General features: G+C 55.0%; 6 protein-coding genes across 6 annotated transcripts; 3 read left to right on the forward strand and 3 right to left on the reverse strand.

Annotated features, from left to right (window-relative positions):
* Window positions 1–597: 597 nt before the first annotated feature.
* Window positions 598–1,044, reverse strand: BU25DRAFT_414647 (uncharacterized protein). The gene is made up of 2 exons (XM_033707344.1): window positions 733–1,044; window positions 598–638 (listed from the first exon to the last, which is right to left on the reverse strand). Exon 1 carries the CDS (start codon window positions 983–985, stop codon window positions 788–790), a length of 198 nt encoding a protein of 65 aa, XP_033557330.1. The 5' UTR covers window positions 986–1,044; the 3' UTR covers window positions 598–638; window positions 733–787.
* A 147-nt stretch (window positions 1,045–1,191) lies between these two features.
* BU25DRAFT_401345 (uncharacterized protein) lies at window positions 1,192–4,060 on the forward strand. The gene is made up of 2 exons (XM_033705009.1): window positions 1,192–1,931; window positions 2,032–4,060. Exons 1-2 carry the CDS (start codon window positions 1,586–1,588, stop codon window positions 3,921–3,923), a joined length of 2,238 nt encoding a protein of 745 aa, XP_033557331.1. The 5' UTR covers window positions 1,192–1,585; the 3' UTR covers window positions 3,924–4,060.
* Window positions 4,061–4,498: 438 nt separating this feature from the next.
* On the reverse strand, window positions 4,499–5,950 carry BU25DRAFT_414649 (RNA polymerase II subunit A C-terminal domain phosphatase SSU72). The gene is made up of 3 exons (XM_033707345.1): window positions 5,883–5,950; window positions 5,331–5,701; window positions 4,499–5,261 (listed from the first exon to the last, which is right to left on the reverse strand). The coding sequence occupies exons 2-3, from the start codon at window positions 5,564–5,566 to the stop codon at window positions 4,604–4,606; spliced, it is 894 nt and encodes a 297-aa protein (XP_033557332.1). The 5' UTR covers window positions 5,567–5,701; window positions 5,883–5,950; the 3' UTR covers window positions 4,499–4,603.
* A 1,541-nt stretch (window positions 5,951–7,491) lies between these two features.
* On the forward strand, window positions 7,492–8,901 carry BU25DRAFT_350670 (uncharacterized protein; the record flags this gene model as incomplete). The annotated part of the gene is made up of 1 exon (XM_033703320.1): window positions 7,492–8,901. One exon carries the CDS (start codon window positions 7,492–7,494, stop codon window positions 8,899–8,901), a length of 1,410 nt encoding a protein of 469 aa, XP_033557333.1.
* Window positions 8,902–10,089: 1,188 nt separating this feature from the next.
* Window positions 10,090–14,438, forward strand: BU25DRAFT_494562 (uncharacterized protein; the record flags this gene model as incomplete). The annotated part of the gene is made up of 3 exons (XM_033711788.1): window positions 10,090–10,127; window positions 10,224–13,846; window positions 13,942–14,438. The coding sequence occupies 3 exons, from the start codon at window positions 10,090–10,092 to the stop codon at window positions 14,397–14,399; spliced, it is 4,119 nt and encodes a 1,372-aa protein (XP_033557334.1). The 3' UTR covers window positions 14,400–14,438.
* BU25DRAFT_494563 (uncharacterized protein) lies at window positions 14,421–16,224 on the reverse strand. Its single transcript, XM_033711789.1, has 2 exons — window positions 14,738–16,224; window positions 14,421–14,684 (listed from the first exon to the last, which is right to left on the reverse strand). The coding sequence occupies exons 1-2, from the start codon at window positions 15,948–15,950 to the stop codon at window positions 14,653–14,655; spliced, it is 1,245 nt and encodes a 414-aa protein (XP_033557335.1). The 5' UTR covers window positions 15,951–16,224; the 3' UTR covers window positions 14,421–14,652.
* Between the last annotated feature and the right edge of the window lie 239 nt (window positions 16,225–16,463).

The raw sequence follows: 16,463 nt of genomic DNA on the forward strand, positions 1-16,463 counted from the left end.
GGCGAAAGTAGGAGTCCACAAAGGTGAAGCTGTGGAGCGTTCGATTAGATATAGACGACATGTGAGCAGATACCGACATCCAGCTAGCCGCACCCACAACCAGGGCGCGTCGGAAGCAGGTCGGAAAAGCATAGCCTAGCTTCATGAAGCATGCCGATAGATCAAAGAGCTCCCAAGTGGGGCTGTTCTGGTGTCGTCTTCGGCTCGGTGCTCACGAGAACGAGGGGTCGCAACTGCCACTTCACGAGCAACGCGCTACGTGGAGTCTAGTCTGTGGAGAAGAGCCAGTGCGAGATAACGTGTTGCAAGCCAAATTGTTGCGATTGGAGGTTGCGGAGACCTAGCGCGAGCTGTTGTATTGGCGTTGCGACGGCTGAAAATTATTTCGCGGGACCGCTGAGGCCTCCGATATGCAGGCGTCGGTGAGAAAACCGGGGTTTAACTGCATCGCGATAGCGTCAACGGCGCAAGGCGCAGGGCTTGCGTGACGACACATCAATTGCTGTAGACAGATGGAAAACCAGTATACAAAAGCATGCGGATGCAGCAGTTGTGATGGAAGTCTTTCTGCAAGCAGCACGTCGATGCTGCTGTTGGCGACTTGGCGCAGAGAGACGTTGATTCCACGGTCCATCAAGGTATCTGATCCACGAATGCTAACTTTCGTGAGCGTCTGATAACCAGATGCAGTAGCTTATCCGAGTGCTGGCATGCAGGGCTGACGTTCTGTAGATGGCTTCAGATCGTACGGTGGAGCACAGCTCTTGACTATTGCTGCCCAATCAATTCAACTGCAATACCAATTTTCGTGCAGCTTGTCCAATGGCAGTTCGGCCAATATTGTATAATCACCTCCTCGTTGATGCATAGTATACCTGTAAGGTTGATAGTGGGAGCTGTTACTGCGATGTTGTGGTGGTAGGAAGACAGTGACTGAGTTAACTGAGCCTAGAACGGCAGGACGAAAAGCAAATCGTCTCGGCATCCACGGTTAATCATCTGCTGATATTTAGGCACGTCGACATAATGCTGGGAGATATTCAGGGGAAGTGTTGGTGACTCCGGGTGTGGCTTCCATCGATTGTTCTTCAGCCCTGCTGTGTACGATGGCCCGCACGGGGCGCCCCTGCCGTCTTAACCACAAGAATGACGCAAACCTTCATTTTTATCAACACAATCTCGTCGCGCCATGTCGCGACTGACTCACGCGTGCTATCGCGATTCTTGACCGCACACCGTCTCTCCTCTCACGACATTGCGCGCATACTGTCACTATCCGCTGGCGTTCCAACTCGCTTTATTGTTTCTTCACGATGCGACCATTCCACGTTGCACTTATCGCCCGATTACAGATTAGATCTTCCCGCTCGTAGCAGCGCATTCGCTGTGACCACAACGTGCGCCATCCGCATAAAAGAGACGTTACCAGGTGCCTGGCCTCTTACCTGCGGGGAAGCGCATCGTGTTCGCACTTCCAGATTCCATTGGTTGCGCCTTGTGCGAGGATCCGCGCATCAACCTCCTGGAAGCTGGCACCTCCGCGCCCCGTTGAATACACAACCAGCCCTGGAGCACGCGAACAGCCATGGAGCCTCATTCGCGATCCCTTTCGTCTCAGAATGGCACGTTGCGTCTTCCACAGGCTCTCATCCTGCTGCTGAAGTTCGCTTTGGCTCAGTCAGCCAATGATCAGGGCACACAAAGTCTCGCCGACCTTCCCCTGTGGGACTCTATAAGACTTTCAACTTACCGTCTGATCCTTTTCATCAATCCCTTCGTGAACCGAGGCAACTTTGTCACTTCAATTATCGTGGGCATGGTCGGATTGACGGCTCTATGCGGCTCTGCTTACTGGGTATGGAATCGGCAAAGCAGGAAAGGAAAGATCGCTCCGTCCATCAACTCCCAGCATGTAGAAGACGCCACTGAGGGTAAGAAAAGCTCCGTATGATCTGCAACACATCTTCTCCCTACACGTGGCTGGCCTGTATCAGCTATCCTTAGGTTAGACTAGATTACTGACTATAGCAGACGATGCTGCCACTAACGATCCGGGACTCTTGAGGAAGCACTCCACCATCCAGTCATATACGGTTCTGTCTACCAACATCACCTATCCCGCCATTCGAACTTTCTACAGGCCACATCCACAGGAAAGCAAGTTTTCTAGGAAGCCTAATCCGGTACCTTTGTTGGTGTTTATTCACGGCCTTGGCGGATCGATTGCGCAGTTTCATCCTATCTTGCTAAGTCTGTCTAACCTCGCTTCTTGCTTAGCGATCGACCTTCCAGGATGCGGTCTATCTTCTTTCGATCCGAAGTCTGCTCAGGCGTACACCACGGATGCACTTGTCCAACTGCTAGCAGCCGTCATCGAGCAGCATCGTGCCAAAGATGAAGGTCAGACCGTTATCTTGATCGGGCACAGCATGGGGTGCTCTCTTGCTGCACTTTTGGCCTCACCAACATCACCTCATGCCAATCTGCTGTCAAGGCACGTTAGTGGTCTCATTGCTATCTGTCCCAAGGCAGACCCTCCGACCGAGCATCAGACGAAGCTTCTACATAGAGTGGCTTCAGTACCCGCGATGCTGTTTGATCTGTACAGAGGGTGGGACCGCAGGGGAGGGATCAACAGCGCAAGCGTGCTTCGTATGGCTGGGACAGATGCTGAGGAAGAGACCAAGAAGCTGCAATTACGGTTTAACAGACAAAGCCGTACGGCTGTATGGCAGCGCATGGCACGTGGGATGTGCCCAGACTATCAGACCAGCCCTACCACAGGCGGTCTTCCCGGACGTCGGACTTGGCAGGGCTTGCAGATGCCGGTTTTCCTTATTGCTGGCGAGGCCGACTCCGTTACACCGCCTGATAATGTCAAACGTATCGTGGAATTCCTTGGCCGCGACGTGGGGGCTATCGAGCCACCCAGCGAAAAAGCAAGCCTGCCGATAGCAGCAGCACCGTTCGACCCAGCGGTAGTGGATCCTGCTTTGGCAGAGCGCAAGCATCAGGACTCGGGTATCGATGCCAACGATATCCCAAAGCTTGACGACGATAGAAAAGCTTCCAGTACATCGGCCACCTCTACAATCGGTGACAGTCTAATAGAGACAGAGAGCCGCACCACGGAAGGCAGTATTGTCATCAAAGATCCGCTGCCAAACTCCGCTGCACCTACACCATCATCCAACAGTCCATCCCCACATCCTCGTCGACTCGTTGTCAAGACCGCGATCATGCCCAAGCCCGCAGCGCACTCCATGCTCTTCGCCCCCTCAACCTCACGCATCCTCTCCGGCCTAATCGGCAGCTTCCTCGCCGACCACATCGACCCGCGCCTCTCGCTCGCCTGGCAACTACAGTACCTCTCCACCGAAGGCAAATGGGACGTCAAAAACCTTGAGAAATGGCAAGCCATACAACCCGTCTCAGATCCCATCGCCAACACCTTCCGCGCCATGAAGACGCTGCGCGAGGTCGACGAGCGCCATGCCCCTAAGATCGTGGCAAAGGAGTGGAAAGGCAAGATCTGCGCTGTCATTGACATTTCGCATGATATCCCCGTTTACGACCCCAAAGGCCTTGAGGAGGGAGGAATTGAGTACTACAAATTCCCCACCGTGTCGAAACAGCCGCCCATGAAAGACGAGGTCAAGGCGTTCATCGAGCTCGTTGATCGCGTCAAGCTGCAGTGTCAAGAACAGGGCAAAGAGGGGCTGGTTGGTGTGCACTGCCATTATGGTTTCAATCGCACGGGGTTTTTCCTGGTTTGTTATCTTGTGGAGAGGTTGGGGTTCAGGTTGGAAGATGCGATTGAGGAGTTTAGGGTGGCGAGGAGTCCGGGGGTTAGACATAGTCATTTTATTGATGAGTTGCATGTGAGGTACTGCTCTGGGTTGAGAAGGGCGCCTACGCTGTAGGCCACGGAGGAAAGATGAAGTTCTGTAGATTATTTTCCTTTGATTTGGGTGGATTTAGCGCTGCGTTCGGCGTTGCATTGGGATTCTTAGGGCTCATATTGGGTACCACGGTGCACATCAGTCATTGGGGACTGCACAATTGATCTTCTTCATTCTTTCGCATTACGGAGTGCCCTTCTGGTGACGGTGTGCTTGTGAAGTAAGTGTTCTTATGCGGATTCTGCCAGGTCAACCTGTCGGCTCCACGCAGGATCACAGGTATTCAGACAGATTTTGGCTCTCTAGAAGAAAAAAAAAGAGCGTTCCAGACGTGGAGGCACAGCTTGAGCATTGCTGGGTCATCAAAATGTGGTGGTGTTGCGTTGTGAATTTTCGTGTAATTTGAGATGTTGAGTAAAGGGTGGGATTGTGTGCCCCATCACGAAATGCAGTACACACACTTCTCCCCAGACCGCATACATGTCACCTTACTGAAAATACATTGAACGAAACACCGAGGGCACGGGATGCTGGGTGTGGGAGTGAAGGGTAAATTAGATGGTGGTTGAGAGGATGACTTGCGGAGGAGAGGTTGTATGGAATCGAAAATAGTGTATATTTAAATGTGCTATTGGACCAAAACGCCTCGCTATGCCTCGTGGGTATCGTAAAATACATATCATAAGAGAAAGCAAGCAAGCTCAAAACCACGCCAAACTCCACAGCGCAGGCATTTGCGGCCACCTCTCCTGCCAACTCGCTAGTATCTCCGGAACCTTCTCATCGAACCCGTCTCTCGCCGCCCCGCCTCCAGCAGCCCACCCGCTCTCGCCGTGCACCTCGCGCTCTTTCCCCGCGGCTTCGTTCAGTGACAGTGCGAGGTCGAGAATCGCTTTTCCACCCACCAGCGCTTCTTCGTGGTTATCGCGTATGTCGACGTTAAAGACGTGAACCGGGCGATTCAGCTTCCCGCCCTTATTGTGTAGATCTTCCAATACCGCGTCGAAGCATCGTTCTTCGCATGTGATGACCACATCCGCAACCCCGCTCTCCGTCCCCGCATACCCCTTATCGCCCTCATGCTCCAGCCGCGGTTTGCCGGGCACCCAGTCCTGGAAGCGCTCCGGGAACCCCTTTATGTTGAGATTGCGCCCGAGCATGTTGAGCAGGCCGTTGTGCGTGTATAGGGCGGTGTTTTGCGCGGCCAGCTCGTCGTGGATCGACCGGTAGGTTGTGCTGTTGAAGTGGTAGACGTTGGGTTGCGTTATTGTGGGCCCGGGGAGGCGCACGAGTGAGCCGGTACCAAAGGATATCGTGGGGAGGTTGGCGGAGGCGAGTTGGAGGTGCGCTTCCATTGAGCTGAGGGGATTTAGATGGGGTTCTTGGGCAATTTGGGAAGGCTTTGGGGAGATGAGGGACTGGACATACCGGTTCTGGTTGCTGGCGCATACGGTGCAGAACTTCAGCTTGAATTTGTCGTCGGGGACTGAAGCTGGGTTTGCGGGCGCGGGCGCGGGCGCAGGCGCAGGCGCGTCGCTTGCGCCGTCCATGCTCATGGGTTGAGGCTCCATTGGCGGCGGTGGGGGTGGTGGAGGCACGGGTGCAGCCTGCGGTGCGGCCTGCTGCTGCTGTTGACGAGCCCGTAGGCGTGGATCGGCGGACATGGTGAGTAAATAGGATGGCACGTGAATGGGTGGTGAAGGAGGCACGTGAATGGATGGGTGAAAGAGGCACGTGAGCTGTGGTGAACGGATACGCGACGGTCGTACGGTGGGTCTCAAGCTCGAGTCTGCAAATTTCTTCACGCTGTTAGCAATACTCTCGCAACGTTAATGCAGCGAAGATAGCTTTAAGAGCGTGTGTATCAGAATTTTCAGTGTGCGTAATTATTTGAGTCCTCAAAGGCTATTGCCTAGGACAGCTCCAATAATAGTATTCATCATCACAGGCAGGAAGCTATATACGCAAAGTGGTACTTACAATGCGAGGCTCGGCGCTGCTGACGATGCATTAATCGATAGCTGACGCGGCGGTGGTGCTGGTGTGTGGATGTCGAAGAGGCTCGTGGATGGGTGAGGTTAGTTTTGATCTCGCTAAGCCTTGCTGACTAAGGACCATGAGCATCCACAACGCTGCTCGATGAGGGGCACAAACCGATCGTCTCGGACGCTGCGGCAGTACTCCTGCGACCGAGGTCAAATTGGTTGCCATGGCATTGCGTACTGCAGTTCTTTTCGACCAGCGGAAGAGATTGCAATCCTCTTATGGAAGTGGAATGCTCGATGAGGGCAAGACGCGGCTCGTCACCTCTGCAGTCTGCGAACCCTGGACCGGCGGGCTTAGTCCATGCCTAGGAACTGCGGTCGAGTTGGGTGACGGACAGCCCGACCATGCGTACCTCTGCCATAACGCGCGACTTGACATTATGCACTCGGGCCTCGTGATGGGCAATTCGCAGATGTAAGCAGGGAACGCCCTCGATCACAGCGGATGAGCCCTTCACCTCATTCAGCTAGCCTTCACTGTTCTGAAACAGACACGTGAGAACTAATCCAAAGCAGTTCAGGCCTTACGACCAAGCGGTTTGTTGTCGAGGGCAGAGCCGCCGGTTCAGACGTAGCCCCTCGTCCCTGCCAGCCGAGTCTCTTTTACGGGCCCGTCTTCTGTTATATCGGTTTTAGAGCACCTGCTGGCGAACCTCACGCTGCATCTTGTGTGCAGTTCTCTGTGACCCAGCGACTGACAGACGCCGATTCCACCGTTTCAAGACCCCCGCCGCACTCTATTTTTGGCCCAGCGTGCATCCAGTCCACATCCAACACCACAGGCTTCAACAACCCGCAACACAATCTGCTGTTGCTCCTTCAAAACACCACCGCAATTGCACCCGCCCGCCCCAGCGCCATAGCCGTCGCCCTCTGCCACTGCGCCCGCCTGGCCTGGAAAGCGGTCTCGCACACTGCGCCGTCCTTTGGCTGTTCACTGGGTAAGTCTTAGCGCCAGGCCTTCACCCCCACAACCCCCAGCGAAGGCGCTTCCCCAGCCGCCGGCTCGCTGCAAATACCCTCACTGCCGCCTGCCTGCTGCCTCCTTCCCAATCGCTGGGCGCAGTCGTTCCCTTGCGAGGTTTTTCCAGAAGCCCGTCAGGCGCTGCCCGGCGACCCATTGGTCAGCAGCTTGCTCGAAACATTGGACCAAACATTGAATCGTTGCGCCATCCACCGTATCCGCCCTGCAAGAGCCGCCTCTCAGGTACCCGTCTGCTGTGATTCGAGCGAGTGTTGTGCGCCGTGTGCGCTGGCGACATCGAGGTTGTGCTCTTTGCTGCGGTGGGGCACCCGCTCACGCACACGCTTCACCTGCATTGCGCGCCGTCGTCCATACCCACCACCTGCCACCAGCCTGCACTCCGCCGCGTTTCAGGTGATGACATAGGAGCACCGCTGACTTCGCAGACCCTCTCATATAAGGCACGCTACCGCGCATGACCGATACCGCTCCCACCACATCACACGCGCCCGCCGACTCGCAACGGCTTGACGACATCACCGAGGGCTTCGTCGTTCGAGGGCGCCAGAGCGACGCTGACATGGCGGCCGACGTCATGTCTCACCGCGGAGGGGACGCAGCGTCGGCAGGCTACATGGGGCCCAACCGCACCTCGCTGCCCCCGCTCGTCACTTCCCCGCCATCGCACGCAAAGCTGGAGCGGGCGAGCTCGTACGCCAGCAAGCGCATGTCCACCTTCTCCACCACATCCAACACACACCAGCCCGGTCCTCGCTCACGTCCGCAGTCGGTCGCCTTTCCCGCCTTCCACTCAAGTCTGCCATACGCGCTGGTACGAGACTTCGCATACGAGCCTGAGCACCCCCTCTACTATGGCCCTCTCCCGCAGGAACACAGGTCAGGCGCCTCAACGCCGGCCAGCGAAGCCAACCGAAGGCTCTCGGACCCTCCGCCAGTTGCATGGCGCACCGACCGTGGGTCGAGGGCATCTGGCCCGCAACACCTGGGCCTGGGCGAGCAGCTGCCCATGACGTCGTTCGGCGATGGCCCGCCATACAGCGAAGACGAAGACCTCGCCAGCCCCGTAGTCACGAGCCATCACAGCGCACGGCACAAGAAGCAAAAGTCGAACCAGGTGGACTTTGACCAGACGCGTGGGCGGCGGGCTCCGGAGGAGCACAGGAGGAGCTCAGTCACCGGTGTGAACGGCGAAGGAAGCTACTATCCCAGCCATGTCAACGATGCTGCCAACGGAATCGGCGGCGAGTACATCACATACCCCCCCAGCTCATCATCGAACCTCGATGTACCAGAAGGTGCGTCTCGACGAGACTCCCACTTTGCCGCAATACTCCCACAGCGCTCGTACGACAACGAAGAAGGGCCACCGTACGACTCGGACGAGGGGATGTCTGAGCCCGGCGACTACATTCGTGACGACAACCGCTTCTCCCGCGACTACCAATTTACGATTGCCTCGCCGGACGAAGAAATGCACGGGAAAGCGGTGGCGCTGTTCGACTTCGCGCGCGAGAACGACAACGAGCTGCCTCTTGTCGAGGGCCAGGTCATATTGGTATCCTACAGACACGGACAGGGCTGGCTGGTAGCGCAAGACCCAAAGACAGGGGAGAGCGGGCTGGTGCCCGAGGAATACGTGCGTTTGCTGCGCGACATTGAAGGAGGTTGGAACGGTCTTATGAACGGTGCGGTACAAGCACAGGAAGCGAACCCAGGATTGGACAGCTTGCTCAGCCCTATCTCGGCTGGTCCAGAAGCTAAGACGCCTACGCAGGCTGACCACTCCTCGTACACGCCCGTCATCTCTACCTTCTCAACGAGTCACAAGGACCTGGAGCCCTACCCGAAAGACCGGCTCGCCACACCAACGAACGCTGAGGGAGGAAGCTTCGGCAAAGGGAAAGAAGGCGGTCCTATGGAGGGCGTCGAGACTACGCCTGAGCCTCAGTCCAAGCGCCAGAGTTCATGACCTGGAAGGCGCGGATCAATCTACCCCTTCACGACATTCGCTTCGCCACCATGTCTTAACCAGCCACTTTTTGCGTCTGCCTTGCATTTACTTGGCGTCAACCTTGGGTTAGCATGTTGTTCTCTCTACACAGTACGCTGTCGCTACAGAGACTCCTTTCTCGTGAGCTCTTCCACCGAGCTCGTGCGTGTTCTGCATCTTTGCGAGCACGACATAACTTTTTGTAGTTGCATTGCTTTTCTTCTCTTCTTTCGATTTACAATTACCTTTTGGCTTATGACACTCACCGGCGCTTGGATAGCCGGAGCGATGATGATGATGGATACCTCGAGTGGGAAAGGGAAACGGTCTAAGATCGAAGCGACTTACATCTTTACGGGTGCAGAGATCGTGAGGATCGACGTTAATATATCATGTTCACAAACTGGCCTTCTTCTATCGAACGTCAACATGGAATTCGTCACGTCTAACACAGAAACGCGTGCGCACGTAAATCTCAGCAACTCACCGGAATGACGTCTCTGCAAGACATTTTCATCCACCTACTCCTGCAGAAACAGGAAATCAACAGCAGCTTCCAGCACGCGACTCTACCTGCGGAAGAAACGCTTCACGTCGCTGCTCCGTGGACCGTTTCCACCCAAAACCGGGTTCAAGCACGCTTCACCTGCCTGTGCCTCCCACTGTAGCAGCTTTGTCGACGACCTTGGAGCCATTTCCCTGCAACAATCGGCATCAACCTGCAACCATACCACGTTCGAGCACACCGCAATCTCCCTTGCGTTGACGACGGTGTCACCACATGTGGAGTTGCACGAACGCGTCGTGATAAGTAAAGATGAGCATCCCTTATCGACCCCGCCTTTGGCCGCCTCCTTCCGTCGCAGATCATCGACTTTTTGTTCGAGCAGCGCGCGAAGGGTAAGCGGCTACAAGCTGTCGAGCCAATTGTTATCCTCAAGTTCGTCTTTCTCTCCGGACGCGCATCCGAAATACACTAGAAGGTTTGGTGACAGATGGCAGTGGAGGCGCGAAACTGTCGCCGTTCGGTTCTGACTTGGCCGGACGTAGGTTAGTAGGCAGCACCAGAAATGTGAGCCCTTAAATGTAGCATGACGCAGGACCGTTGCTGGCGTCAAAAAGCTGCGCTCCCCGCCATATCGCAGAACTGTGATCGACTTCCATGGTATGGCTCCAGGGTACAGATTGGGCGTTGATGTTGGAGGGTAAGTGCCACCTTCCTGCGGTACTAAGCTTCTCCAAACAGGGTCGCAGATGTCCGAGCTGTCATCCCTTCGTAGTTTGCACTGACAGGCAAATAGCACCTTCACTGATGTCTGCGTTATCACCCCCGATGGCGAAGCGATACGCGCCAAAGTCCCCACGAATACAACTGATCAGTCCATTGGCGTGCAGGAAGGCGTAGACCAAGTGCGCCGCATTCTGCAAGACAAGTACAGCTGGAACGGCAAATTCGAGTACATCCACCATGGCACAACAACGGGCACAAATGCCGTGCTTGAGGGCAAGGGCGCTAAGGCTGGCCTCATTGTCACCAAAGGGCACAAGGACATCTTGACAGTGCGGAGGAGTCAGATTCCCGGCGGTCTTGGAGCATGGATCAACTATGTCCAACCTGAGCCACTTGTGCCGCTGGAACGGACTGTTGAGGCCAAAGAGCGCATACGGATCAATGGTGATGTCTTCCACGAGCTTGACGAGGCAGACTTTCGCGAAAGTCTGCAAGACCTGAAGCGTCAACAACCTCAAGCAATCGCCGTGTCTCTGTTGAACTCGTTCAGCAACAAGCTCCACGAGGAGAAGATTCGCAGCATACTCATCGACGAATTTGGTCCAGCTGTTGAGATCGTCACATCAACTGATGTGTTACCTGAGATCCAAGAGTACGAGCGAACAGTTACGACGGCAGCCAACGCCATCGTCAAGCCTGTGGTGAAGAAGTACATGAAGAATCTCCAGAAAAAGCTTGCAAAGGACACAGACACCCTCCGTATACTTAAGTCAGACGGCGATCTGACATCGGTTGACCTCGCAGGCGAGACGCCGGTACACATCCTCATGAGCGGCCCAGCTGGCGGTGTCAAGGCCGTCTCACATCTGGTCGCGAGAGAAACACCTTACAAGAACCTCATCACATTCGATATGGGAGGTACAAGCACGGATTGCGCGCTGTTATCGGGTAGCGAAGCCGTCATTCGTCGTGAAACTGAAGTTGGGCCTCTAACAGTACGGGCTCCATCTGTGGACGTGAAGACAGTCGGTGCTGGTGGAGGCTCAATCGCCATTTACAATGAGTTCTCGAAGAACTTTCGCGTAGGTCCTGAGTCTAGTGGCGCCACTCCTGGGCCAGCAGCGTACGGCAAAGGAGGAACACAAGCGACAGTGACGGACGCGAACCTCACACTGGGTTACCTGCCCTCGAAGCTGCTTGGTGGCAAGGTTGAACTCGACGTCGTCGCATCGGCGGCTGCTGTCGAGTCGATTGCAAAGCAGATGGGCATGGATGTGACGTCCGCAGCCGAGGGCATCATTGACCTGGTCAACGAGTCCATGTATGGTGCTCTGCGACTTGTTTCTGTCGAGCAGGGCTACGACCCTCGCGACTTCGCACTTGTAGCGCTTGGTGGAGCAGGGCCTATGCATGCAAATTCACTGGGCAAGCTACTTGGTTCCTGGCCTGTAATTGTGCCGCCTAGCCCAGGTGTACTGTGCGCTCAAGGAGACGCTATCACAAAGATGTCTCATGAGTCGAGCTGCACATACATCAAGGTTTTCTCTGAGATCGAACCTCAAGACCTCACAAGAGCATTAGGCGATCTGAGGAGCAGCTGTGTACAAACGATGAAAGAGTCGCTTGCAGATGAACATGCTGCTCTGAGGGTTGTATACCAATCTGACATGCGATACAAGGGTCAAGCTATGACGCTTACAGTGGACTTCAGCGAAGACGATGTAAACGATACCCCTCACCTTCTGGCACACCTACGCACCAGGTTCAACGAGGCGCACGAGCAGCAATTCTCCTTCTCGCATGCTAGCGTTGAGCTTGAAGTCATGCGACTCCGCGTCAGGGTTATCGACGCATCTGAGGAAGTTGCTATTAAGCCAATTGAGAAAGCTAACACGTCGACAACGCCCAAGGATGCTACGATGACCAAGCAGACCATCGTTTACGAGGGCAAGAAGGTCGAGGCTACATTTTGGGATCGATCGAAGATCACAAAAGCTGGCTTCAGGATCGAAGGACCTGCTGTCGTTACGGAGATGGACTCAAATACTTTGATCTTGCCCGGACACATTGGCGAGATTGACTCTATTGGCAACATCCTGATTTGGCCCAAGACCAAGAGAACACCAGAGAAGAAGACGCATACGAAAGAGTCGGCGGCAACACTTGTACAGGAGCAATCCTTTTTGCCCGCTCTCGTGGGTTCAGCACTGGCTTCCATTCGACGCGAAATGGACACTCTCATGCTGCGGTGTGCGATGAGTCCGGCTATTCGTGAGCAGCAAGATGAGTTCAATGTGATCACCAATACCCGTGGACAGATGCTCGCTGGTCAGTTCGGTAGTTTCATCCAGCAGTTCTTGAATGGCTGGACAGGCACGGTCGAGGAAGGAGATATTTTCGTCACGAACGACGTGTATCAGATCGATGGAGCTGTATCACATCTGAACGATGTTATCATCTTGCTACCCATTCACTACGAACACCGCCTCGTAGGCTGGGCTGCTAACTTCGGCCACCTGACTGATGTGCAGGGCAAAGTGCCTGGGTCGATGAGCATCAATGCGAGCACGATCTACGAAGACGGCTTACAGATACCTATCGTCAAACTCTACGAAAAGGGCGTATACAACGAAGCCCTAGCAACAGTACTCTTCCGCAACTCGCGCATGCCAAACTGGTTTCAGAGCGATCTGATAGCACTTGTCACCGCCTGCAGAACAGCAGCCACGCGCGTCAACGAGCTTTGCGAGCGATACGGTGTCGAAGTCTACGAAGCCGCGACCGACTACCTCCTCGAGCAGAATAAAGCCGCCATCAAAACTATCATCGACACCAAAATCGGCCTCGAGAAATCCAGTTTCACAGACTTCATCGACGACGACGGGCAAGGCGTCGGTCCCTACGGAATTTCCTGCTCGATGCAAAAATCCGGCGACAAACTCGTCTTCGACTGGGCCGGCACATCCCCGCAATCACCCACGTCAATGAACTTCTACCTCAGCAAAACCATGTTCAAGATCTTCATCGGCTACTACCTCCTCGCCATCTACGACCCTCACGTCGTCGTCAACGACGGCTTCCACGACCTCCTCGACATCCGCATCCCCGACGGCACGATCCTGCGGCCCGTCCGCCCCGCTGCAGTGTCGTGCCGCACGCATCTGCTGGGCAGGGTGATGGATGTTATGCAAGCGTTGTTCGGCCAGCGAAACCCAGCGTATCGCTGCGCAGCTGGCTTCTCCGATAGCCCGCACTTGTTCTACTCCGGCTTCAAGCCCTCGGGCGACTTTTATCTTCTCTACCAGATCGGGTTCGGCGGTGTGCCGGCGCGTCCCATCGGTGACGGTCCGGATTGTCATTGTCTTTTCCCTGCAATTAAGAGCATTCCGGCGGAGAATATCGAGCTGTACTTCCCCGTTATTATCGAGGCGAATGAAGCGCTGGCGGATTCTGGGGGCGCGGGGTACTTTAGGGGTGGGAATGCGCAGAGGACGCTCTATCGCTGGTTGTGTGAGGGCGATGTGAGCATTCATGATGATCGGTGGATGGTGAAACCGTGGGGGGTCAACGGCGGTAAGCCTGGAAGTCGAAGTCGGAAAATCATATATCGGAAGAATTCTTACGGCACGGACAAGGAGAGAGAGAATATGGAGTTGGTACAGAGTAAGATGGATTATCTGCATGTTTATCCTGGTAAGTCTCCCATAACACCTCCCCTTCCTCCTCCTCTCTCTTTTGGGGGGGGGGGGGGGGCGGATTAAAATACGGATTGGAGCTGACATTCACAGGCGACGTGCTCGAATGGATCACCTGGGGCGGCGGCGGTCTCGGCGACCCTCTTACACGACCTCCCGATATCGTGGCGAAGGAAGTACACCGCCGCCTCGTCTCTTTCGATGGCGCAAAGAATAACTACGGTGTCATCGTGAACGCTGATTTCTCTGTCAACGAGGTTGCGACTGCGGACTTGAGGAAGAGCAGGTCTAAGCAACGCAAGACCGAGGAAGATAAAAAGAGGAGATTGGTGAACGGTGGTGAAGGTGGACAGGGTGGCGACGATGTCGGCTACGATAGAGGAGGCACGATGAGCGAGTTAGTGCAGAGGTGTAAGGACGAGACGGGACTTGAGCCGCCGCGGCCGCAGTGGGAGAGGGATCCGTATGGACCGCATACGGGGCTGCCGTATGTTAAGGAGTGGTACAAGAAGATGAGGGAGGAGGGGTTTGCAGTTTGGGATCGTGTGTGAGGGCAATGTGCATCTTCGGTTTGTTAAGCGTAGGTGGGTTCTTGGATACTTGAATAAGTGAAAATGGATAGAGTTGTGTTTCTAGCCCGTTGCACTTTCTCAGAGGATGTTTCCGCTTTACGTTGCGTCCTGGCAAAAATATCTTGCAGTGATTAAGCCTCTGGGCTACCCAGAGCTTACTTCTCCCCATTTAATGGTGGGTTTGTTGCTGCACAATCGATCCCTCAAGCCCTGACCTCCCTCTAAACAACTCTCAAATCAGACTGCTGCTGTCAACCACCGTATCTGCCTCACGTCAGCAATCCCGCTTTATCGATTTCAGTCTGGGTGCTACTCACAAGTCGTCCCCGGCGGATCCAACAACATCAGACTGTTCTGCTGTCCCTGCTGTTCCATAGCCAGCTGCGCAGCATTAGCATCGACCGCCGTCTGCGCATCCATGGCACTCGCGACATCTCCCCCTTCGCTCCAGTCACCCCCACCCCCAAAGTCACCACCACCAGCGGCCGCCGCACCATCAAACACCCCGCCATCCATAGCATCAACACCCAACGCCAGCGCGCCAACGGCTGCTACGCCTATTGCCGCGCGTTTGGTCCATTTCTTCCAGTCGCCCCCTGAATTCGCATTCTTCACGTTCGCGTTCGGCTGAGCATGTGAAGGCATCTGAGCATTTGAAGGCATGCCGAAGCGGGATGTTGTCGTGGATGTCGACGAAGGAGTGCTGGGCTTTTGCTGGAATTGAGTGAGTTTGGAGGACCATTTACTTAGTGTAGGGTTGGATGACAGGGTGGACAGGGTGGACGAGCGTTTGGATTGCTGAGTCTGGGTTGGGGGTGGTGGAGGTTGGTATCGCTGTTGCACTTGGCTTGAACAGCCATTTTGTTGCGGTACCTGGGCGAAGGTGGTGGCTTGTTGAGGGTTATGGCCCGGTGGTGGAGGGGCGTAATAGGTGTGCGGAGTGTGAGGCGGCGTGGTATAGTTCGGTCGCTGCTGTTCGATTGGGAGAGTTGAAAGGTTGGGTTGCTGCTGGTTGTAGAACCCGGGTTTGGAGGGTTGTGCGAAGGTTTGCTGCTGCTGCTGTTGTTGCTGCTGGGAGTATTGGGGAGCGGGAGGAGCAAAGTTGCGTTGCTGCTCCTGACAAGTGCCTGGGGTTGGAGGAGGCGAGAACTGCTGGTACCCTTGTGTTGGCATAGTGTATAGTGGTGACTGCGCGACAGGCTGTGCGGGGAATGCATATTGATGTTGTGATTGTTGCTGCTGCAGTTGTAGGATTGAAACCTGACTACCCGTGGTGAAGCCAGACTGCGACTGTTGTTGAGGCGCAGGTGGGAAGTACCCTGAAGACGATTGTGGTACTGGGTTGGAAGCCAGCGCCTGTGGAGGCGGGCTTGTGACGGGAACTGGCTTTCTCTGAACCAGAGGCTGCGAAACCTGAGCAGGCGGCGGTGGTGGTGACGTAGGTAAGGTCCAGACGCTCTCGTTGGTAGTCAAGTTGATATAGAAGCTAAGGATGTACATTTTTAGTGTGCTATTTGATGTGATATTCATCCCGAACCGCAAAGATAATCAGGACTTACTATCTTGCGTACTGTGCACTCCATTCAGCCTTCCAACCAGGAGGCATTGCTGGGAGGAACTGAGGTCCAGGTACTGATGGAGTTGGCTGGAAACTCATTTCGATCGATGGGGGAGAGTGCAGAAGCTAAGCGTCGTTGCTTTGACGATGTGCGACTGTACCTTTGTACCACCGGAAGTGGCACCTAGAAGCCTTCATGTATCCTCTAAGCTTCCCCACCATGCCGCACCCACGAGCTTGTCGCCATAAGCACAGATCCGAGATATCGAAACGAGTAAGATTTAGTGTTGTAATTGGTGCGGCTAAAGCCTTGATGCCTTAAGGCCCAAAGCAGAGCGAATAGGCGAGAGCTGAACTTCGCACATCTGAATCAGGAAAAGTCGCGTATTCAACCCAGTTGGGGCTAGAATACATGCACTTTACATCGTCGCGTGGTGGTGAAGGTCTAGGCCTTGCAGCCGCACTTCGTCCGTAGGGACATTTCA

This window comes from Macroventuria anomochaeta (genome assembly GCF_010093625.1).
Source record: "Macroventuria anomochaeta strain CBS 525.71 unplaced genomic scaffold BU25scaffold_39, whole genome shotgun sequence".
NCBI classification, from domain to species: Eukaryota; Fungi; Ascomycota; class Dothideomycetes; order Pleosporales; family Didymellaceae; genus Macroventuria; species Macroventuria anomochaeta.